Source organism: Lonchura striata, chromosome 9 (assembly GCF_046129695.1).
Source record: "Lonchura striata isolate bLonStr1 chromosome 9, bLonStr1.mat, whole genome shotgun sequence".
Lineage (NCBI taxonomy): Eukaryota > Metazoa > Chordata > Aves > Passeriformes > Estrildidae > Lonchura > Lonchura striata.
The window spans coordinates 4,633,720-4,657,950 of NC_134611.1; the positions used below are offsets into that span (position 1 = coordinate 4,633,720).

General features: G+C 52.6%; 1 protein-coding gene across 2 annotated transcripts in view; it reads left to right on the forward strand.

Moving 5' to 3' along the window:
* NEGR1 (neuronal growth regulator 1) overlaps positions 1 to 20,415 on the forward strand; it is a 175,590-nt gene extending 155,175 nt beyond the window's left edge. For both annotated transcript variants that reach the window (XM_031505577.2, XM_031505578.2), the window contains one exon: positions 3,986 to 20,415. In XM_031505577.2, coding sequence (XP_031361437.1) covers positions 3,986 to 4,110 — 125 coding nt within the window. In that variant the 3' untranslated portion in view covers positions 4,111 to 20,415. The remainder of the gene's footprint in view (positions 1 to 3,985) is intronic.
* The last annotated feature ends 3,816 nt before the right edge of the window (positions 20,416 to 24,231 follow it).

Sequence of the window (24,231 nt, forward strand, 5' to 3'; positions counted from 1 at the left end):
AGGCATTTCCACGTTTCTGAAATTGCTTCTCCAGGTGCTGCCATCGAGGCCAAAGCTGTTTAGTCACAGCCTCCCCTGGCAGCCCCTTCGGGGTGCTCCATGTGCCTCCCTCCTGCCTCTCGCTCACAGAGCAGCTCCTGGCCCGCTCAGCCTTCAGCAGGATTGCATTTGCTTCAGCCCAGACAATCCCTTCCTCACGGGTTCCTTTTCAGACAGGACTTTCGGGTTTTGTTCTCCCAAGGCCAAGCTTCGCCCAGCCCTCCCTGGCCTCCAAGGAGGTTCCTCCTCTTCTCCTGGCCAGAGGAGCTGGTTCAGAGCTCTGCAGGCACCCATCACCACTGCTGCTCCCTAGCAGAGGCTTTTATAGAGTGCTGACCTCCTCCTCACAGCCATAAATCCTCCAGCAGCTTCAAGTGGAACAAAATTTAGAGATGTTATCCCTGGGCCTCGCCCAAGCCTTCTGAGGCCCATTATCTCCCCATCTTTTCTTTTAAAAGAATGTTATTTGACAGCCCAGCCTTTTTCATCCTTCTTTTTCGACTTAGTGCTCTGACCTTGAGTTAGTTTATTCCTTCCTTCTCTGTATGTTTTAAACGTTGCACCAAAAAATCCAATTTATTAAGGCTTTCCTTTAGTAAATTATTAACCTGAATATGGTTAAATGAAATGCTTATTAACATCTCCCTGCATAATCCATTTAACAGAATTAGTCTTGCTTATTCAGACAACCTAAAGGGGTCTGTGCTTTTGTCTACACAGCATCAGCATTAAAGCTTATAATTATTTCTGGTTAATGCAGCCCTTGGTGCTAGGAAATGCTGGTTTGTGTGTTCCAGCATAGCACTTCCCCTAATCTCTTGTATTAATTAGAGATACTGATATAATATTACTTTGTTCCTTTCTATTCAGCACCAGGAGAGATGTCTGAATATAATCCTATCTGTGCTAAGGGTGTCTTAAATATTTCCACAAGTGCTGGCTGGTGTAAAACATTAGGATTAGGTCCAATAATCCCTAAATTGGAAGAAAGGCGAGTTTACAAAGGCACCCCACACCGGGGTGGTGCTGTGGCCCAGGCAGGGATTTCTCCTTGCCCCGAGGGGACATTTAAGGTCCCCTACAACCTCAGTTTCCACCCCCAGCCCCTGTGGGTCCCTTCCCAGCCCCTGCTGATGCTCTGTGTGTGTGTGTGTCCCTTTCCCTTTCCCTTTCCCAGAATGATGCAGCCACTCTGGCTCTGAGCAAAATTTGACTTACCGAGGAACATGAAAGTAAATTATTACTCCTCAGTGGCTGGAGCTGACATTTTAAACTCCCTGTGTCTTCTAAATCCTGGGTCATTTGCTATTTCAGACATCAGGCTGTGCGTGGAGCTCCTTTTAATCTTCTTCTAGATGGAAATTCACTTTCTTTTCAGCCATTTCAAGGTATCACTCCCCGGGCTCTGAAGTGAATTTGCAGCACCAGATCATAAAGTCATGGAATCGTTTAGGTTGGAAAAACCCTCCCAGACCACGGCGTCCAACCATCCCCAGCACTGCCAGGGCCACCCCTGAGCCACGTCCCCGAGTGCCACATCCCCAGGGCTTTGGGATCCCCCTGGGGATGGGGAGCCAACCTCCCTGGGCAGCTGTGCCAGGGCTGGGCAGCCCTTCCCGTGGAGAAACTCCTGCAGTCCATCCTGACACAGCTCTTCCCCCCTCCAGGCAGCCAAAGCTCTGCCAAACCCTCTAAATTCAGCTCTGTGTCATGCTGGGGATGGGGCTCAGGGAAATGCCCAGGATGGCTGCAGGTGTAATCACAGACTCCAATAATTCCAGCTTTTATTTAAAGCCTAATCACACATTCCCCCACCATTACCTCCCTGCATAAATATTAAGACTGGGAGCTCGTGTGTGTGTGTGTGTGTGTGAAACAATGGAATGGTAATATTTCAGTGGGGGAAAGCAAGGCAGCTGGTTTATGCTGCTCTCAAGAATTTAAACCTTTTCATTTTTCCCTAAACTGAGGGCTTAGTCTGACACAGAGAACCATCCAAAAGTGCTTTGAAATTACCAAGTCCAAGAACAACGTGACCTTGCATGGCCTTGCACAGGAAAGCAAGGACTGCTCAGTCCTTACCAAAATAATTACTCAGAGTAGATCAAGGGCTGAGCAGACCATGCTAAGAGTCTTTAAATTTTAAAGGTGTGTTTATTTTTAAAGTGTATATATCAGCACAAAGCTATGGAATTTTATTAATATCCAGCAACAGCGTTTTGCTTGGCCAGCAAAGAATTCAGGGAGCCACAGGAAAATTTAATCAAAATTCTGAGGGGGGGGGGGGGGGGGGAAGAAAAAGTCTGCAGGAGATTATTAATTTTTAAGAACTTTTAAGAGTCTAGCCCAATATTTTAAACTATGTGTCATGCAGTAGGCCTCGTGTGACATCATAATTGATAATTAAGCTTCTCCGGGTTTGCTTCTCCTTCAGGTTTCTTTTCCATCCAATTCTCCTGCTTAGGCAGCTCTGGGAACTTTAACTTTTCTATCATCTCCCAAGTCAGAGCATTTTCCCCCCATTAACTCCCTCTTGCCTTTGTGCAGAAACAATCCAGGTATGATTTAATAAGCCTTGGAAAGACAGAGCTGGTTCATATGCAGGAAATCAGATTTACATAATTTTCCACTCGCTTTTATAGCTGCTGCAGTTCAAATTATCCTTAAGTTGGGGAAGCTCTCTTCATACCATAAAATGAAACAGCACCTGTGTTATGCTTCAGCTTCCTCGCCCGGCCCCCGTGATAAATTAAAGGTTGATTTGTCATCCTAACTTAGCACAGAAAGCCCTTTTTTAATGAGAGGAAAGGAAGTGCCCTGGCCTGCAGTTAGTCACAGTCATCAGTCACTAAACCAAGCTTCACAACCAAGTTAAATCTCGTTGTGTTTTGGGTTATTACCTGAGCCTTTCTGCACGGGGGGAAAGCAGAGGATTTTGGGTTGTGTCACAATTTCTGCGCCAAGTAAAATGTCACAGGCTGCCAGCGGAGCTGCAGGGGTCTGTAGGGAAACCAAAGGGTGCTGGTGATTCGGATTTGATCAGGATTTGGGCTGAAGAAGCCTTGGGACGGGGAAAGCAGGCAGGATTTGGTGTGGGGTGAGGGAACAGCTCCTTCAGCTCCAGAGCAAACCCATGGCTTTCATAGAATCCTGGCATGGTTTGGGTTGGAAGGACCTTAAATCCCACCCAGTGCCACCCTGCCATGGCAGGGACACCTCCCACTGTCCCAGGCTGCTCCAGCCCCAGTGTCCAGCCTGGCCTGGGCACTGCCAGGGATCCAGGGCAGCTCCAGCTGCTCTGGGAATTCCAGCCCAGCCCTGCCCACCCTGCCAGGGAACAATTCCTGCCCAGTCTCCCATCTAAATCAACTCTCATCCAGCTTCAGGCCGTTCCCCGTCCCTGTCAAGGACAAATTTCTGCCGGGTCCATCCCTGAGGCACAGCTGGGACATCCCCATCCCAGGGACCAGCTCCTCCCTTGCTCCTCAGCACCGATTTCTTGTATTTCCCCTCTTTGCACTTTGTGTGCATTTACCCAGGAATTCGAGAAAGGCTTCGTGGTAAACAAATAAATAAAATTACTTCAAAATAAATATTAATGTCTTTAGCTGAGCACAATTGTCAAACTCTGGCTTCTGGAGCTGGGCAGAAAATGAGCTGTTTTCCAGCAGGGCTTAATCCAGTCCCCTGTCATTGATTGCACTGCAGCTCTTCACGCTCAGTAAGTCAGGAATGCATCGATTATTCAGCTGGTTAAAAATGGAGCGCTCCGTTGCTGAGTGCTGGCCTGGACACGGATTTCTGCTGCTGGAGCAGGGGCTGTCCCGGGCTGCGGGCTGGCTGTGCTGGCTCTCTGCTCCCCAGGGGAACCCTGCTGGGAAGGACTGGAGAAGGAGGAGGTGGGGATGAGGGGGGACTGCCACTGACCCCTGTCCTTGCCTTGCAGCTCCCAGCACAGCCCAGTACGGGATCACCGGGCACGCCGAGGTGCTCTTCTCCTGCTGGTCCCTGGTGCTGACGCTGTCCTCGCTCAGCAGCATATTCTACCTGAAGAACATCCTTCTGCACTAAATGCAAAGACCATAAAAGGCTTTTAAGGATTCTCTGGAAGTGCTGATGACTGGATCCAATCTGGTAGAGTTTGTTAAAAGCGGCGTGGGATATAATCAGTGCTTACATGGGGATGATCGCCTTCTGTAGAATTGCTCATTATGTAAATACTTTAATTCGACTCCTTTTTTTTGATTAGCTGCATTACCTTGTGGAGCAGTACACATTGTCCTTTTTTAAGACGTGAGAACTCTGAAATTACTTTTAGAGGATATTAATTGTGATTTCATGTTTGTAATCGACAAGTTTTCAGAAGCATTCAGTCATGGTCTGCTGAGTCGCAGACTGTAGTTTACAAAACAAGGATATTGCAGTAAAAATGTGCTTCTTTAAGGCTGCAATACAAACATTCAGTTCCCTTCTCAACTAGCATTCTCTCCAAACTTACACGAAAAACATTTGTTCTTTTTGAGTCAAAAAAAAAAATCAAATAATATTGCCTTCAAAATATTTCTTCAAAATATTACACATATCTAGATTTTCTTCTAGCATGATATTCAGGTTTCAAGAATGAGCCTTGTACTATAACTGCGTTGTGCAGTACTGCTTTTGTTCTCTTCCCTCTTTCCTGCCAATTCAGCATGGTTGTGCCTTCATGAAACACGACTTTCCTCTTCCTCTCCAAGCGGTCTGGAATGTGTTCTGGGAAATACTGGAGCATCCTTTGGAGCGTAGGGGATCTCTGGGAGAGCCAGAGGTGCCACGGGCTGCCAGGAAAGGGGAGCTCCCCGGGGCAGGGCTCAGCTCAAGGGCAGCACAACCCTTTTTGTCCCTCCCTCCACCACCACTGAGCAGTAGGCGACCTCTGTAAAAACGACATTTCCCTCTAGAAAGCAGAACTCAAATGATTTTGTGGCACCTTTTGAATGTCGGAATGTTCCCCTGAAGCCAAATTCCCACCTGGCTGTAAAGGTCAGGACCCTCCCTTTTGTATCGCTGGCAAAGCCGACTCGAATTGGTATTTTTCTTGCACTCAATTTTGTACTGGTTTGGCTGATTTAGCAATGATAAAGGATGCTTTGAACCATGAGACACCTGCAAATCCCTGGAGTATCAAGCAGAATTTTCTATCTCCACATGTCCCCGTGGCAGCAGCGAGGCTGCTCCTGCTGAGGGCACGTGGCCGTGCTTGGGAGAGCCACCTGGGCTTGGGGGACCTGCTGCCCTGGGCAGGCTGTCCCCCCAGCCCTGCTGCAGCCCCTGAAGAGGGGACCCTGCTGGCACACGCTGCAGGACCAGCCCAGAAACCAAACTCGTGGGTAATGGTGCTGTGTCCTTCGCAGCCTGGCCGCTGCTGGCGCGCAGCGCTGCTCACAGCTCCCACCTGGCTGGGAACTGCCACCCGTGTCACTCGCTGCGGTGGCCCTGGCCAGCAGCCCTGGGCCACCACATCCCCTGGTGGCCCCAAGAGCTCCTGACCTGCTCACCAACAGCCACTGACAGCAGGAATAACAAAATCCTGAATAACAGAATCCCGGGCTGGGAGGGACCTCAGAGCCCAGAGCATCCCACCCCTGCCAGGGACAGGGACAGGGACAGGGACAGGGACAGGGACAGGAGGACAGGGACAGGGGGACAGGGACAGGGACAGGGACAGGGACAGGGACAGGGGGACAGGGACAGGGATAAGGACAGGGACAGGGGGACAGGGGGACAGGGGGACAGGGACAGGGACAGGGACAGGGACAGGGGGACAGGGACAGGGACAGGGACAGGGACAGGGACAGGGACAGGGACAGGGACAGGGACACCTCCAGCAGCCCAGGCTGCTCCAAGCCCCGTCCAGCCTGGCCTTGGGTGGGACAGCAGCACTTCCACTGTGATCACTGCCAGGTCCTGTGTGAGCTCCAGGAGGTGACACCAATTGCCCAGGTCCCCACTTTTTGTCCTCATGGCTGCAGTGAGCAGCCCCAGCCGAGCCCTGGGAATGCTCAGCAGTCCCCAAATCCTGTTTTTTCAGCAAGGAGGACTCGGAGTTTCCTGGGCTTGGTCTGAGCTGTCCCAGCCAGGAGGTGCAGTGCCTCTGCCGTCCCTGCTGAGAAAACAGAGATGTTCACTCCAAAAGCTGGCAATAAAACCTCCTGGGTCACTCTGCACGTGGTCAGTGACAGACTGGATTACTTCTCCTATTTTTTACTGCCATGTGCCAAGCAGGTGCTGCTTTCAGAAATGTGGCATTTTTTAAAACCTGGAATAACATGAACAAACCCATTCTGGAAGGAAAGGGCACAAACTCGTCTCAAATGAGTTTATCAGTCCTGATATCCCAATCTCTCTTGTATTGCAGCTTTAAAGTGCTCTATTTTATAATCCATTCACTAGAAACAGTGGTGCTGCAGGAAGTCTTGTGTCAGTGCAGTTTTATGAAGGGAAAAATGAGGATATGGATGACCCAACCCACGCACGTAAGACTGGGAGAGGGTTCTATGCTGTGGCTGGATCCAACCCTGCATTCCAGTGATACATTGCATTCCAGTGACTCCTGACATTTGGAACCTGATCTTTCCAGCAACAGGATAGAATGAACAGCAGCTTTATTAGACATGCAAAAAGGAATATACAGCGAAGCGTTGAATGTCTGCACTGCCAACCCCGCTGGGTGGCACGGAGGAGAGGTCCTGCCCCGCGTTTGCTTTCACCTGGGGGACACCCAGAAAGAAAACCCCAAACCCACAAGAGCAGCAGGAGTGGGAGCCGTGTGTGGGTGCCAGGGGTGTTTTTGGGAGCAGGAGTGTGCGAGGGGCAGGGGCCGAGGGGCTCGGGGCTCTGCAGCCGGGTTTGGGCAGGGCTGGGGGGCAGCGGGGACTCCTGGCTTGGGGAGCTGGGCTGGGACAGGCTCTGTGCCCCCAGAGCACCAGGCTGAGCACAGCCACTCCCGGGGCTGCAGGACGGGGGGGGTTTGGGGCTGGTTCCAGCCCTTCATTTCTGGGGCAGCTGTTGGAAGGTTTGTTCTGGGTTCCCTGTTGGTGGCTGCCGGGCCGGTCTGGCTCTGTGGGTTCCCACTTCCCAGGAGGAACAGAAAAGGTTCAGTGAGTATTTCCAGCCCCTGCTGGAGCCGCCAGCCTGGGAGGGGCTGCTGGGCAGGAGCTCAGGGCTGTGTCCCCACACAGAGGTGACACTGCTGGCACACGCTGCTGCCCTGGAGCTGACGCTCAGCTGAGACACGTCTCACAGCTCAGCAACAAATGCAGCTTCTCGAGGGTTTGTATCTTGGCAGGATCCTTCAGAGCCAGACAGCTTTTTTTAAACTTTTCAATAGGCTTTTTTTAGAGTCGATGCTGTTTTTAAGATCCAGGAGTGTTAAACCCATCCCGGTGACAGCTGCTTTTTTTGCACATTTTCTGAGCAAGTGTTCAAAACAGACAATGGCAAATGTTCTGCTACCAAAACCTCCACAGAGCCCACAGAACTGTGTTGTGAAGAATGTGTATACCAAAATATGTATTTACATGGATAAATATGCCTTAAAGACTAAATATGCATTTACTTCTAAGGCTGGATCAGCCTCGTGCCCAGTCTGGAGGTAAATAATCCATATTTCACAGCTGCCATGGAGGGGGGTGTTTCTTTGGAGGAAAAAACAAGGGGGGGGAGTGGGGGGAAGCATTTCTTTTAAAAGAATCCTCAATAGTTTTAAAATCCTTGCATGAACTGCCATGTGTGAGAAGGAGTGGGGAGAGGATGAAGTTGGGCCTGGCACTCCAGCACAGGCGGTGTGGGGTTCGCTGTGGAGCTGGCAGTGCTGTGGTACCACCAAAAACCGCCACATCCTCTCCCATGTCCCCCCACACACCCAAACTCCTTGGAGCTGGGGCACAGCGAGGGGTCTGGTGTTCCTCAGCCCCACAGGGCTGTGGGAATGGGGCCACCGACCCACAGCCTCCTGCCATGCTGCAAGATCCTGGGAAATGAGGAAGTGTTGACAAAAAAAAGGGAATTTAGAAAACTGGAATTAAAAATGCTCCGTTCTGCCTTAGTTGAGAGCAGAGGAATCGGTGCTGGCAGGGCAGGGAGGAGCTGGCTCTGGATTTGGCCAAGAACAAGGGGGATGTGGTGGGGCAGGGACTTGGCCGTACTGGGCTGTGCTGGGCTTGGTTCCTTGGTTGTGTTCCTCCCCTGGGCTCCGAGGGCAGGGCAGGGATTTGTTCTGCAGCCAGGAAATTCCATAATCCACCTGGAAACAGGCAGGGCAGGCCAGTGGCACCGAGGTCTCGGGCTGATGGGGAAGGGATTCTCAGCAAATCCTGCTCTTGGCGCTGTGTGTGAGCAAGGGCTTTACTGGGGCACCTTCAGTGCTGTTTGTTCCGGCTCCCGATGCCTAATTCATGAGGAGCTCCAAGGCTCCTTTTTATTAGAAAATTCTCATGTTAAAAAATGCGGGGATCAGCACATTTGCCACCTCTCATCAGCTGAGCTCTCAGTCATTCACATTTCAGGGCGTACGAGGCGCTCCCGTCGTCGGCAGGATGAAAATCCGCATTATGGGATGGGGAGGAGCAGCTCCCACCCGCCCCAGCTGCTCTGCCCTTGGCTGGGATCAGCTGGGAGAGGCCCTGGGGTCTCTGCCTGGGCGTTCAGGGGGTGCAGCTCAGTGCCAGGTGCTGCTCCATCAGCCCCGCTGCCAGAGCCATCCCCAGGGCATCCCCAGTTTGTCCCACGGCCACCCCGGGGGTGGCACCTCGGCTCCCTCCCTCCCTGCACAGAGCTGGGCAGAGCAGGGCCTGGGCTGTCCCACAGGGAACTGGAGCCCTCCAGGAGCAGCAGGGACAGCCAGCCCAGCCCAGAGTGACCCCAGGCAGTGCAGGGACAGCAGGGACAGCAGGAATGCCCCTTCTGCAGCAGCCCCAGGGGAAGCACAGCCAGCTGCTGGGGTACCCATTATCCCCATCCTCCTCTTCCCCAGCTCACGAGCTGCCTGCAGCGATGATTTATTCCAGTCGGTATCCAGAGGGGGAAATCGGCTCTCTCTTTTCGGATTTCTCAGCCCAAAGCCAGCTGGCATTTCTGTGGGATTTCTGTGCAGCACCATCAGCTTGTCCCCCTTCCAGCCCCATTAGAGTCAGAGGCACACGGGTCCCATTAATCCCCACTTGAGCCCCAGGTGAGAACAACCCTCCAGGCCGAGATGGAGCAGCAGCAGCCTCATTTTCCAGTGGGTGCCTGAGGGTGGGATGGCAGGGCCAGGCTGCCCTCCCTCTGTGTTGTAGCTTTTTTAATATAAAACTGCCTCTCCTCTTCGGAGCTGTGCATGGAGGGGCAGCCTTTGAGAGGAGCCCAGCGTTTGTGATGTGTCCCTTCAGCTGGGGCCGGGCAGGAGCTGCTCCACCCCAGGAATGAGCCCGGTCCTGGCAGGAATTTGGGCTCTGCAGGAGGCACCAGGCTCATTAGGCTGGCAAAGCTTTCAAACCTTGAAGGAGCTGCTTTTCCTCCCCCTTTAAGTGAGCTGCTAAAAGCATCGAGTTGTTCTTCCACAGGATTTCAAATTCACTGCTTTTTCATTATCTTTGACCTTTTCACATTTTTTCTTACCGTAAGTGGGAAAGAAATTAACTTTGGAGTAAATTACTGCAAATCCCTCCCCAAAAACGTTTAAAAACAGAGCCTGGGAGGCTGGGATGGAGGCAATGGCTCTCAGTTGCCACTGCTTTCTGTATAAAGAGGATTTAATGTCTGTTTGCCAAAATGTATGGATCCTAAATCCCTGTGACTCATTTAGAAATGACTTTTAGCAGGACAGGTGCACGGAACCTCCCCTGTACTTTGAAAGACAAAGGATGGGACACGCTCCTGTGTGCTGCTCCTGCAGCCTTGGACTCTGGGTCTTGGTCCCTGTGGTTTTGATCCCTGTCCCTTGGTTCCCATCTCTTGGTCCTCCTATTCTTGGTCCCCTTCTCTCCTTCCCCATCTCTTTGTCCCCATCTCTTGGTCCCCTTCTCTCCTTCCCCATCTCTTGGTCCCCATCTCTTGGCTCCCATCTCTTGGTCCCTATTTGTTGGGCCCTGTCTCTCCACTCCCATTTCCTGGTCCCCATCTCTTTGTCCCCATCTCTTGGTCCCCATCTCTTTGTCCCCATTGTCTCCCTTCTCTCCTTCCCCATCTCTTTGTCCCCATCTCTTGGTCCCCTTCTCTCCTTCCCCATCTCTTGGTCCCCATCTCTCCCCGAGGGCAGAAGGGGCAGGCAGGGAGCAGGAGCAGGAGCAGGAGGAGGCTGCAGCCCAGGCTCAGCTCCCACCCCATTCCCTGGACCCTACAAAAGGCATCGGACCAAGACACTGGCAGAGGCCCCCTGGTGCTCGGGGGGCTCCCACCTTCCCTGGCTCCCAGCTCAGCCCGAACAGACCCCAGAGCTCCAGGGTGTCCCCTGGGCTCAGCCCAGCTTCCCTCCCCAGGCTGACAGTGAGCTCTGAGTGAGTGTTGAGTGAGTGTTGAGTGCTGAGTGAGTGCTGAGTGAGTGCAGAGTGAGTGCAGAGTGAGTGCAGAGTGAGTGCAGAGTGAGTGCTGAGTGAGTGTTGAGTGCTGAGTGAGTGCTGAGAGTGCTGAGTGAGTGTTGAGTGAGTGCTGAGTGAGTGCTGAGTGCAGAGTGAGCTCTGAGTGAGTGCTGAGTGAGTGCAGAGTGCTGAGTGAGTGCTGAGTGAGTGCTGAGTGAGCTCTGAGTGAGTGCTGAGTGAGCTCTGAGTGAGTGCAGAGTGCTGAGTGAGTGCTGAGTGAGTGCTGAGTGAGTGCAGAGTGCTGAGTGAGTGCTGAGTGCTGAGTGAGCGCTCAGTGAGTGCTGGGTACTGAGCCTCGCTCTCTGCAGCCCCTGCCGAGGCCTCACTGGCTGTGTGAGCCATTTGGGAATTAATTAATTTCCCAGCATTAATCACCCGGGCTCTCTCCTCTCGCACTCTGTGGGAGCAGAGCAGGGCTGAGAGCAGAGCAGGGCTGAGAGCCAGGCAGCCCTGAGAGCGCTCCTGCTGTGCCATTTCTCTCCAGGAGATGCAGATCACACACTTCATTCCCAGAAAAACGCTGCTGAGGGCTTTGACCTTCCGCTGGAGAACGGAATCAGCACTCCAGGAAAGGTTAATGAGCACGAGCAGGCAGCGTTTTGCACGGAAGGCTTCGGAGAGGGATGCTCAGCCCAGGGCTGCTCCGGCAGCAGGAGCTGCTCCCAGGCCGCCAGCACAGCCTCCCAGGAGAGGAGAGAAGGGAGAGGAGGATTCCCCAGAGGATGGAGGAGCAGGGATTCACTGCAGGCCTGCCTTTGTTCTCAGCTGAGATCCCCACGGAGCACACGGACCTCGCTCTGAGCGTTCCCAGTGTGTTCCTCTCTCTGAGAGCCGCGATCTTGAATTTAATTTAATTCCTTTCCTTGAATTCAATTCCTGTCCTTGCTTCCTCATCCGGCTGGTGCTGGGGCAAAGGATCCTTTTGCCACGTGGGGGAAGGTGCCAGGATTGCTGCCAGGTCTTCCCCAGGATCTCCTCCAGAAGGGCTGGCCAAGCCAGCAGAAAACAGCCCAGCCTTTCCTTTCCCCAGTTCAAAACTGCCTCCATTTCTAATCCTCCCCCACCCAAAATCATGGCATCACTGCTGTAAACGACAAATCAGATAAACACTGGGGGAGACCTCAAATGAATGTCAAGAATTAGGGCTGCTCTAATTTAATAATCACTTCATTGTGTTCATTACGTCTGTCATCAAAGGCACTTTACCTGAATTTAATGTTCAGGCCCCTGGAAAAACCTAGGAATTCAGACAAGTGCTTTAATATTCCAAAAGATTACAAATATTTTGGGAAAGAATTCTTTCCTCAAGCTGAGGCAGGAAAGCAAAACCAAGGCACAGCCCACCAAAGCAGGCGCTGCTCAGTACCGGCGACTTTATCATGGAGTCACGGAGTGGTTTGGGCTGGAAGGGGCCTTTGGGATCATCCAGTGGGGATGGACAGTGCCTCTGGAGGGGTTATTTATGGCTTCGGTGAGAAAACCCCACAGCATGGAGCCACCAGCATTTGCTGAAGTCAAGAGGCACCAGCTGAAAACAAAAGGCAGGCCTTGCAGGGAGCCAGCCTGTGTGTAATCACGCCCTGGCCACCCAAAATCCCATTCCTGAACAGCTCCCAGCCCCGGCTCCAGCGCAGGGATCACAGCCGTGCAGGGAACAGCCAAACACAGCTGTGCTCTGGGGGGAGCTGGGCAGGTACCTGGCCCCACATGGGACACCATCATCCTCCAGTTCCCAAAATCCCTCAACATTTTCGGCAAGCTCCAAGGCTGGAGTTGGTGACTGAAGGGCAAAGAGCAAGTGGCACCAAAAAGCAGCCTGAGGGAAAATGCTGGGATCAGCTCAGCGCCCGCCCTTGTCCTTTTCTGCCAGAGCAGCTTCCTGCTTGTTCCCTCCACGGGATAAACTCCTGGGAATTTTAGGAATTTCCCTACGTCCCTTACAAACCCGTCCTTGGGGTCCCAGGGAAAGGGGGGCTCCACGGCCCAGCACCCCCCCGGTCAATTAGAGATGCAAATGCACTCAGCAAAGCGCTCCTGCAGATGTTCTTAATTAAACCAGCCCACCCCGAGCCCACACGAAGCAATCACCCCCCAGAACGCCTTCCTGCTCTCAGATGTTCCCAATCACTGCTGCAGGATCCTGCAGGAATATTATTTCTGTAGGAGTAAACCATTTGCTAAATAGGCCACCTGTTAAATAAACACTCCCACTCTCCAAATATTGTTATTTTGTTTTCCAGCCTATGCACAATCTGGATTTATTTTAGATGAAAAAAGATAATCACTAAAGCACAAAAACGCCCAAAAAACAGTATTTTGACTATTTGCAACTATCCATCTTGTGAGCACATCTGCTCCTTTGCAAGCTGGCAGAGCTGTTGCACTCAAAGAGATTCACAGCTCCTTGTTCAGCCGGGAGCTGATGAATTTCCCTCCCAGACCTCGCACTCTTCCCTGCTTTGTCACCTCCTCAAGCCTGGATTGCTCCCACTCCCCAGCTTCCCCTCCGAGCTGCACTTCCCACAGGGACAATCCCCGGAGATTGGGCAGGGCTGGACAGGGGAAAGGGCAGGATTTGCCTCCAGTTCTGCCACAAAATCACATTTTCTGAGCTTTCAAAGCCAGGCTCGCCCTTCTCCCCCCTCGAGCCTGCTGTGCAGGAGCATCCACAACCCCTGGAGAGCAGCAAGATGGAGAGAATGCAGGATGGGCATCCTCGGGATGGGATGGGATGGGATGGGATGGGATGGGGTGGGATGGGATGGGATGGGATGGGATGGGATGGGATGGAACAGGATATTTCCCTGGAAGGGATCTACAAGAGCTGCAGGACTTAAGCAGCACCACTGCCATCAGAGCTGGGAAGCAGCCTCCTCTCCTTTGCAAAGCATGGGACAATCCCATGGAATGCTGGAATCATTCGGGTTGGAAAAGCCCTCTGAGAGTCCCAAATCCAGCCATGCCCAGCACTGCCCTGTGCCCCCAAGTGCCACATGCCCAGGGCTGGTAAACCCCCGGGGTGGGGGCTCAGCCCTGCCCTGGGAGCTGCTCCAGCACTCTCATTTTCCATGAGAACTTCCCTGGCACAGCCTCAGCCAATGGCTCCTGTCCTGCTCCCGATCCCTGGGAGCAGAGCCCCATTCCCACCCAGCTCCAGCCCCCCAGATCCCCATTCCCACCCTCTCCAGCCCCCCAGATCCCCATTCCCACCCAGAGCCCCATTTCCACCCTCTCCATCCCCCAGAGCCCCATTTCCACTCTCTCCATCCCCCAGAGCCCCATTCCCACCCTCTCCATCCCCCAGAGCCCCATTCCCACCCTCTCCAGCCCCAGGGCCCCTCTGGGTGCTGCTGCAGCCTCTGGCAGGGCTTTGCGAGGGCCCCAGCGATTCCCAGCTCTGACAATGAACCTCCCTGGCCGAGCCACGAGGGAGGGACACCCCTGGGGCAGCAGCAGCTGCAGGGAACATCTGAGGGCACCAAACGTGGCCAGGAGGAGCTCTGGCACCAGGAAAGTGCCAAAGCAGCAGGACTGGCCCAAGCTGCTCTTCCCAGCCTTCATCCCACAGCCTCTGTGCCCATGCCTGTCGCTCTTGGGCACGAAATGAGCACACAGGAGCTCGGTGAGCTGAAGAGAGAAAAAGAGCAAATTTTATTTCTGACCTCGCAATATAAAGAGTTCCAAAAGTGGCAGTGGACTGGAGGATGGGATTGCCACCTCTCCATGCACACTGGTCAAATCAACAGCCCATCAATTCTCCTCTCACAGACAAGAATGCAAAACAATCATTATTTACATCAACAGTGCCTGAGAACTTCAGTAGAAATCTGTAACCATCAGCAGAAGGCTGAAGGAGTTTTATGAGAACTTTAAAACTTTCAAAAGAGCTATAAAAGAAAACATAACACTTAAAAATCAGGGCAACACATCCCTGTCCTGCTGCTGTTCCATGTTCACCCTCATCCTCTGCCTCTTTGGCACCAGCCTGGCCCCACACCCTGCAGTGGGGTTTTTCCTGAGCAGATCTTTGCCCCTCACTCTCTTATGGGGTTTTTCCTGAGCAGATCTTTGCCCCACACGCTGCAGTGGGGTTTTTCCTGAGTGGGGCTTTTCCTTTCCCCCTGCTGGAGGCAGAGCTCTCCAGGCAAGCCTCACAGCCCATCCTTACCAGGAACCCTTCTAATCCAGGCTCACAGGACTTTTCCAAGTGCTTTTGTGCTTTCTGACTCGAATTCTGATTCTTAAACAATTCCACAAACCCTGTGCTGCTCATTTCACTTCAAGTGCAGCTCACAAATTAATGGTGTGTGTTAATTGGGCAGCTGATCCCCCTCCCAGAAAGAAGAAAACAACCTTAAAAATTATCATAATGCTTCCCATTTTTGGTGCTGTGCTGCAAACATGTTAAAGATATTTTAATAAATTAGAGGCCTTAATTAGAGTAGAGTGAGCCCTACAGTGCCCTGCACATAAAAGACACTTGTGCAGGATGGAAAAAGGAAGAGTTGGATCCTTTCAAGGCAGACCCTTTCCTCAGCCCTCCACCTCAGCCTTTTCCATAAAGAAATCCAGGATCCCTTTCCTTCAAAGCATAGACTTTAAATTCTTACACCCATCTCAGGGCAGTATTAAATATTAAAGTCGGATATTAAATTTTCAAGGAACCTAAATTAAACCTGAGGTACTCAAAAATAAGTGTTGTTGAATATTTAATGGCAAAGATTTGGTAATTAACTTTAGAAATCTCTCCCTCCAAGACAGAGGAGGGCTGCCCAGCAAAATGTGACCATGCCAGTGACCTTCCAGGGGGCTGCAGCAGCTGCCCCCCTGAAGGATTCAGGTTTCTGGGGCTCTGTGGAATTCCTGTGGCACCCTGAGGAAGCCTTGCCAGCCCTCCTCCTTCCCAAAATCCAAAGCATCTAGGGGAAAAATCAACCTCACTTGAAAACTGGATTTGTAGTCAGACAAATGGTGCATCTGGTGGAAGAGAAAGTGAAGAATTCGTTTTTAAGGAGCCCACCCAGGCAGCCCCCAGGGTCGCCCCTGTCCCCAGTGCTCCCTGCAGGCAAGGGCCAGTTCCTGACAGGGAATCTCCTCTCCACATCCCTGAGTGCAGCACAGCCTGGAGCTTCCCAGGCCAGGGCGTGCCAAATGGCATTTAAGCAGGGTTGGTTTGGAAAAGCAGCCTAGAAGAAGAGCGAGCATTCCCTGTGGGACAGCTCAGCCTGGCCCCGGGGCTTTCCTGTGATCCACAGAACCACAAAGAATCAGAACCAAAAATGCTGGCAAGGGCCTCCAGTACCAGCAGCCCCAACCATTGCACGGTGCTGCCCTGGGAAAGCTCCTCGGGGCCCATTCCGCAGCAGCTGCTGAATGAAAACCCACATTTCCCATTCGCTTCCATCCCTTAGTGCCAAAAAAGCCCTCTGGCAGAAGCCCAGCGCTCCTTTTCCTGCAGAATGAAGGGCTGAGGTGAATCCAGCCCAGAGGAGCTCTCTGGAAAACAAACGTGCCAGGTCTGACCCGTGTGCTGTGAGAAGCAGCCTCCCACAGCCACCAAATGCTCTTATTAAAATAAGCACAGAACCAGGGAGGGTCAGACCTCGGGTTTAAACAAAGCAAACCCCGCTGGGTTTGTGTAACAGAGAGGGAGGGCTGGCCCTGGCTGTTGACTTAAGAATTTCCATTTTCATTCATGGCAAATATTGGCCTTCCCTTCTCATTTCCTACAGAAAGTGAGGCAGAACCATTAAATGAAATATGGGAAAGAATAAAATCAACCTGCAAATGGAGGGGTTTCACTGGAATCCACAGTGAAAAAAGCCAGGTAATCCTCAACAATTCCAGAATGTCTCCAAAGCTGAGCCAGAGCCACACCAGTGATCCAAGGAAAGGAGAGACATGTGGAATACTCAGTCCCAAATATAAAAAACTTCAGATATTCTGAGGAATATCCCACACACGCACCTTAACTGTAAAGAAAACCATTTTTATTGGATTTCCCAAACCTCAGCTTAGTTAAGTAAATTAATTCTGATTTTATGAATGATGGGGCTGAAGGAACTCGGCCACGAGAGCCGACTCTGAAGGAGCTACGGGGGGAGCCACAAACAGCCCTGCCTTTGTCCCAGGCAACCCCACAGCACCAGGGAGCAGCAAAGCCGAGTCCCAGCCCTGGGCAGCTTCCTCGTGGTGAATTCATAATAAATCCAAGAGAAAGCATAAAATCATGGAATGTTTTGGACTGGGAGGGACCTGATACCAGCCAGTTCCTCTTCCCTGCTCCTCCCACCATCCCAGGTGCTCCCAGCCTCATCCAGCCTGGCCTTGGGCACTGCCAGGGATCCAGGGGCAGCCCCAGCTGCTCTGGATAATCAGCCTGGAAGTGTTTCTGTAAAATGTGCAACTCTCACAATTCCAGAGCCATCATTTCACCTGCCAAAATCCCTCTTCCAGCCCGACGTGCAGCGTCTGTTTGGAGGGGTCAGCTCCTGTATTTGTCTCCTGGCTTGTTTCCAGCTGACAGCAGCAGCAGCCGAGCGGATCCAAGGAAATCAAACCCTGGCAGTGCCCCGCTCACCCCTGCCCTGCTCCGAAATCCTTTCCCTCGGCTGGGGCTGCTCCAAGGGCATCAAGTCCCACTTGAACCCCATCAGTCGGCAGCAGCCGTGCAGAAACATCCCCGGAGCTCCTGGCAGGGCTGGCGGAGCAGGGCCAGCTCCCACCGGGCTCCAGAGGCGCCCGGCGCCGGGAATTCCTCATCCAGCCGGGCCAGGAGCTCCTTCCGTGGGTGCCCATCCCTCTGTCAGCCCGGCAAGCCAGCACTGGGGCTCCCTTGTGCCAGGGGGCTGCAGCCTCATTCCAGGGAGGGATTCACCCTCGTTCCAGGGAGGGATTAATTCTCATTCCCAGTGAGGATCTGATCCTTGCTCACAGTGAGGATTTGATCCTCACTCCCAGTAAGGATCTGACCTTGCTCCCAGTGAGGATCTCATCCTTGCTCACAGGGAGGATTTGATCCTCACTCCCAGTGAGGGTCTGACCTTGCTCCCAGTGAGGATTTGATCCTCACTCCCAGTAAGGATTTGGCTCTGTGGGAGGAACCTGGGGGTGCAGAACCCCTGAGCTGCCCTGAGGTCCCTGAGGGACCCCGAGCCCCAGAAAGGACAAAGCCATTGAACCCAGAAAATGCACAAAGAACAGGAGGTGGTGAGTCCCTTTTCCCTCCATCCCCTCTGCTTCTGTCCAGGATTGTATTTTATTCCCAAATCAGGTTCAGATTGTACATTGTGTTACGATTAGCAAAGGATAATTATATATATATATATAAATATATATTTTACTCTTTTTTATTCATGTCTAAATAAAACCCCTGGGGGTGCCAGGACACGGTGAGGATTTTCATTTTTCACAAGTGGTTTACAGTAACTAAACTCAACAGATGCCTTATTCCTGAAGATGGCAGGAGTTTTTGGAAGAGGAGCAAGCCCCTGTTCCCAGGTCCTGGCAGGCAGGGATGCCTGAGGCAGCAAGGGTTTCTGTGGAAAGGCAACAGGGCAGCAGGATGGGAGCAGGAGGAGGAGCTGGGTCTGAGAGGAGCCTTGAGACCCCAGGCTGGGGCTGCCATTCCCAGATCCAGGGCTGCCTGAGCCCTCCAAGCCCTCGGAAGTGGCTGGTGCCTTTGTGGGGGTCTCAAGCCCAGGCAGATCCCTGCAGGCCCAATGCTGCAGCACACAGAGCATCTGTGTCCACGCCCCACAGATCTCCCTCCCTGCAATTCCATCAAAATCCTCTTTAAAATACACGGAGATTTTTCCAAAGCCACTCGCTGACTTCCCCTCCCCTCACTGCTGTACAAGGGGCAGGGAGGAGAATCCCTTTTCCAGAAGTTTTTCCTTTGGCTAAGAGCAGAACTTCTCCTCTCCAGGATTAAACCACGGTGACATTTCCTTTCCCCCTTTCTTTAATCCGTTTCACCTGAGGTTGGCAGAGCCCCGAGTTCACCCCAGGTTTCACTCCAGCCCGTAGGGATGAGTGCATTTCTTGCTGCAGCTCTTCTCCAAATCCAGTCCCAAAACCATCCAGCGGTTCCTGTGGGGCTCCCACGGAGCCTCCCGTGACCCAGAGTTGTTCCCACACCCCTTTCACCCCTCCTGGCCTTTGTCCAGCACCACGGCAGGGCTCCCCCTGCTCTGCTGCCAGGAGTTCCCCTGGCTCCGTGGATGCAGAATCCCACCCGGATTGGGTGTTTGGAGGGACCCCAAACCCTGCCCTGGCACCAGGAACTGTTGTACTGCTGCACAAAATAACTCACGCACTCACACCGAGCTTAAAAGAGCAAAAGGAAGTAACTTTTATTTCTGATCTTGCAATATAGAGTTCCAAAAGTGGCAGTGGATTGGAGGATGGGATTGCCACCTCTCCAACCATCCTGGTCAAACCAGCAGCCCATCAATTCTCTCCTCCCACAGAGGAGAATGCAAAACAATCATTATTTACATGACAATGCGTGAGAACTCCAGTAGAGATATGTAAACATTATCAGAAGGCATGAAAACTTTTAAAAGAACTTTAAAACTTTTAAAAGAACTTTAAAACTTTTAAAAGAACAGGGTGACAAGGAATATCCTGGGAGGGATTTCCTGGCAGCTGAACCCCAGGAAGAGCTGCCAGAGCCATGCTCAACCCTGCCCCAATGTCCCTTCTTCTGACCTAAAAATCTACCAACCCCAAAAATTCACTGACCGCAAAATGCACTAACCCTAAAAATCCACCAACATTAAAAATCCAGCAACTCCAAAAATCCACCGATCCCAAAAATCCACCAAGCCTGAAATCCACCGACCCCAAAAATGCACTGACCCCAAAAATTGACCAGCCTCAAAAATCCACTGACCCCAAAAATCCAGCCCCCAAAATGCACCAACCCTAAAATCCGCCCGGCCCAAAAAGCCACCAGCCCCAAAAACCACTGACCCAAAAATCCACCAGCCCCAAAAAAGCCACTGACCCAAAAATCCACCAACTCCAAAAATCAACCAACCCTAAAATCCACCAACTCCAAAAATCCACCAACTCCAAAAATCAACCGACCCTAAAATCCACCAACTCCAAAAATCCACCAACTCCAAAAATCCACCAACCCTAAAATCCACCAACTCCAAAAATCCACCAACTCCAAAATTCAACCAACTCCAAAAATCCACCAACTCCAAAAATCAACCATCCCTAAAATCCACCGACCACAATAATCCACCAACTCCAAAAATCAACCATCCCTAAAATCCACCGACCACAATAATCCACCAACTCCAAAATTCCACCAGCCCCCAAAATGCACCAACCCTAGAATCCGCCAGGCCCAGAAATCCACCAACGCCCCCCAAAATGCAGTGACCCCAGAATTCAACCCGCCCCAGAGATGAGGGAGCCCAGCAGCCCGGCCGAGGCTGCAGCCGCCCCGCGGGCACGGCCCTGGCAGCAGCCGCGTGTCGCTTCGATGTGCTCTTGTGTGGGGTAGAGAAGGTGGCCCTGTCGTGTTGTTCGTGAGCTGTTCTTCCCCAGAGAGGTGTCCCATGTAAAATACGTCAGTGCAAAGTGTATATTTTATGTGAGAGGAAATTACATTTTAATAAAGGTAAAGCTTTGTTTAGCTGTAAAAAATGGCAACTGTTCAAGTGTACAGTAACTTCTTACTAATGTATGAAAATCTGTGATATTTTTGATTTGATTGTATTTGTATTGCCCAAATAAAACATTTTGGCTGTATTGTTCCTAACTCTTACCTTTCCTTTTTAAGGGGGGAAGTGTATTTATTTCACAGTAATTGACTTTGTTCGGGGAAAGCGAAAGAAGAATGACCAAATTTTCCACAGTGAATTACCAGCTGCCCTGAGCAAACGTGGCAGCTCCTACAGTGAATTCCTGGGTGGGAAAAGAACAATTCTTCAGCTCAGGCAGGGCTCGGGGAGATCCTGGAGGGCTCTGAGAGGGGAACCCTGCGGGGCTGAGCGGTGACATCCCCGGGGATGGTGGCATTTCAGCCTGAGGACAAATGGGAGACAATTCCCACTGGGAACTGGGATATTGGATGGATGGATGGATGATGGATGGATGGATGGATGGATGGATGGATGGATATGGATGGATGGATGATGGATGGATGGATGGATATGGATGGATGGATGGATGGATGGATGATGGATGGATGGATGGATGGATGGATGGATGGATGGATGGATGATGCATGGATGGATGGATGGATGGATGGATGATGGATGGATGGATGGATGGTGGATGGATGATGGATGGATGGATGGATGGATGGACGGATGGATGGATGGATGGATGATGGAGGGATGGATGGATGATGGAGGGATGGATGGATGGATGGATGGATGGATGATGGATGGATGATGGATGGATGGATGATGGATGGATGATGGATGGATGGATGGATGGATGGATGGATGGATGATGGATGGATGGATGGATGGATGGATGGATGGATGGATGGATGGATGATGGATGGATGATGGATGGGATATTGGGCAGGATTTGTTCCCTGGCAAGGTGGGAAGGGTCTGGGATGGAATTCCCAGGGCAGCTGTGGCTGCCCCTGGATCCCTGGCCGTGCCCAAGGCCAGGCTGGACCCTGGGGCTGGGAGCAGCCTGGATGGTGGGAGGTGGCTCTGGGTGGGATTTGAGGTCCCTCCCAGCCCAGCCCAGCCCAGTCTGGGGTTCTGGGACCCTCCCGAGCCCAGCAGTTCTGCTGGCACAGGATGTGGCACGAGCAAACCTGGCCTGGAAAAGCTCCGAGGAAACGCAGCTGCCCCGGGGTGTCCTGGTCATCCAGAAACCCAGAAATCCCAGGAGGACGGCTCCGGGAGGCGGGGAAGGCACTCCCGGCAGGACGGAGCCGCTGTGGAAGGACACCGAGCTGCTGAGGGCTCTGCCCGGGCCCAGAGCTGGCACAGAGCCGCCCTGGGCAGCATCTGTGGCATCCTCGACATCCGCAGCACCCGCAGCACCCGCAGCACCCACAGCACCCACAGCACCCACAGCACCCACAGCATCCACGGCACCCACAGCACCCGCAGCACCCACAGCACCCACAGCACCCGCAGCACCCACAGCACCCGCAGCACCTGCAGCACCCACAGCACCCACAGCATCTGCGGTACCCACAGCATCCGCGGTACCCGCAGCACCCACAGCACCCACAGCATCCGCGGTACCCGCAGCACCCACAGCACCCACAGCATCCGCGGTACCCGCAGCACCCACAGCACCCACAGCATCTGCGGTACCCGCAGCACCCGCGGCACCCACAGCACCCACAGCACCCACAGCACCCGCAGCACCCACAGCACCCGCAGCATCCGCGGTATCCGCGGTACCCGCAGCACCCGCAGCATCCGCCGCGTTTCCACGGCAACTCCGCCGGGACAAAGCTCGGCCCGGAGCGTTCCTGTGCCAGGAGAGCCATGACGGGAAAACGGGGCTCGGAAAGCCCTTCCACCTCCAAGGGGCCTGCAAACACCTCGGGACATTTGCCCGCTCCCGAACCGCCGGGCCGGCCGCTGAACCACGGCTGCCTGCGGCTGGGAGCCGGGATTGGGAACAGCCTGGGAATAGCCCGAGATTAGCCCGGGAATAGCCTGAGATTAGCCCGGGAATAGCCCGAGATTAGCCCGGGAATAGCCTGAGATTAGCCCGGGAATAGCCTGAGATTAGCCCGGGAATAGCCCGAGATTAGCCCGGGAATAGCCTGAGATTAGCCCGGGAATAGCCCGAGATTAGCCCGGGAATAGCCCGAGATTAGCCCGGGAATAGCCTGAGATTAGCCCGGGAATATCCCAAGATTAGCCTGGGAATAGCCCGGTACCTGCAGTGCTGGAGCGGGAGCTGGGATCGGGAATATCCTGAGGATATCCCAGGAATATCCCGGGAATATCCCAGGAATATCCTGGTACCTGCACTGTTGGAGCAGGAGCTGGGATTGGGAATGTCCCGGGAATATCCCAGGAATATCTCAGTACCTGCAGTGTGGGAGCTGGGATCGGGAATATCTTGAGGATATCCTGGGAATATCCTGGGAATATCCTGGGAATATCCCAGGAATATCCTGGTACCTGCACTGTTGGAGCGGGATCTGGGATCGGGAATACCCCGGGAATATCCCAGGAATATCTCAGTACCTGCAGTGGTACTCCCAGTGGGAGCTGGGATCGGGAATATCTTGAGGATATCCTGGGAATATCCCGGGAATATCCTGGGAATATCCCAGGAATATCCTGGTACCTGCACTGTTGGAGCGGGATCTGGGATCGGGAATATCTTGAGGATACCCTGGGAATATCCTGGGAATATCCTGGTGCCTGCGCTGCTGGAGCAGGAGCTGGGATCGGGAATCCCCGGGAATATCCCGTTCCCTGCACTGCTGGAGGGGGTGTTGGGCTGTGACTATCCCGGGAATACCCCAGGAATGTCCCTTTGCTTTCCCGGGGTGCAGCCCGAATTGCCTCCCCTGCCCGCCGGGGAGGGCCGGGTGGGTTTTGATCAGAGGTTTGTGTTCTGATCACCGCTGCTGCGCTCCGGCTGTACGGCTCCCCTAAACCAGAGAGCACCACTGGACTTCTCCTGATGGATGGCGCCTGCCCACTCTCTTGCACTGCAAGGTGCCTCATTAGTGCGTGTTGGGGAATTTAATTTCTGAGCATGTGAAATAACCCCGGTACTCCGGCCACTTAATTGGTTCAGCGGTGCCGCTGTGCCCGGGCTGCAAAGCCAATAAAAGGGAGCACGGAAAAGAAGAATATGAACAGTTCTGACTTTGTACAGATAAGCTCAGCAGACGGGTCACGCTTTAATTAATACATGGAGAGCAAAGAACGCTGCCTTAAAGAGAGATTAAAGAATTCCTTGTGGTTATTTTTTTTAAAATTCATTTTTCTGTCCCACACACGTTTAACCATCTGCCTCCCATACAGGATCTTCAACTGTGAGTTCGTGCACCCCAAGAAAAAGGCACTTTGCACATTAAATTCTGAATGTGTGTGCAAAGTGCCCGAGAACGCTTTAATCACCACCTTTACCAGAGGATCCTCTCTAGTAATTATTCTTACTCAGATTTAAATACTTACTTAGGGTTAAACAGACCCAGAATTAAATTTATTGCCCAATTTCTCCCGCCATAGATCTTTGCAAATGGAATTCAAAAGGAGACGGGTGGGGTTGGCTGCTCTGAGGGTCTCAGTGGGGATGTGGAAAATGTTTGAGTAGCTTGGTCTGGAGGGAGTTTAACGGGGATCATATATAAATATTGTGCACATATATATATAATATTTTAAATAGAATTTTGCTGCAAGATATGTTCTTCTAGGCGTTTTTGCTTCTTGCATATGGCAATTCCAGCGAGCACCAGCAGCTCTTCCCTTGCAGAGAGTGGGGAATGGAGCTGGGAAGGGGCTGGAGAATCCCTGAGGAGCTGAGGGGGCTGGAGAATCCCTGAGGGAGCCGGGAAGGGTCTGGAGAATCCCTGAGGGAGCTGAGGGGGCTGGAGAATCCCTGAGGAGCTGAGGGGGCTCAGCCT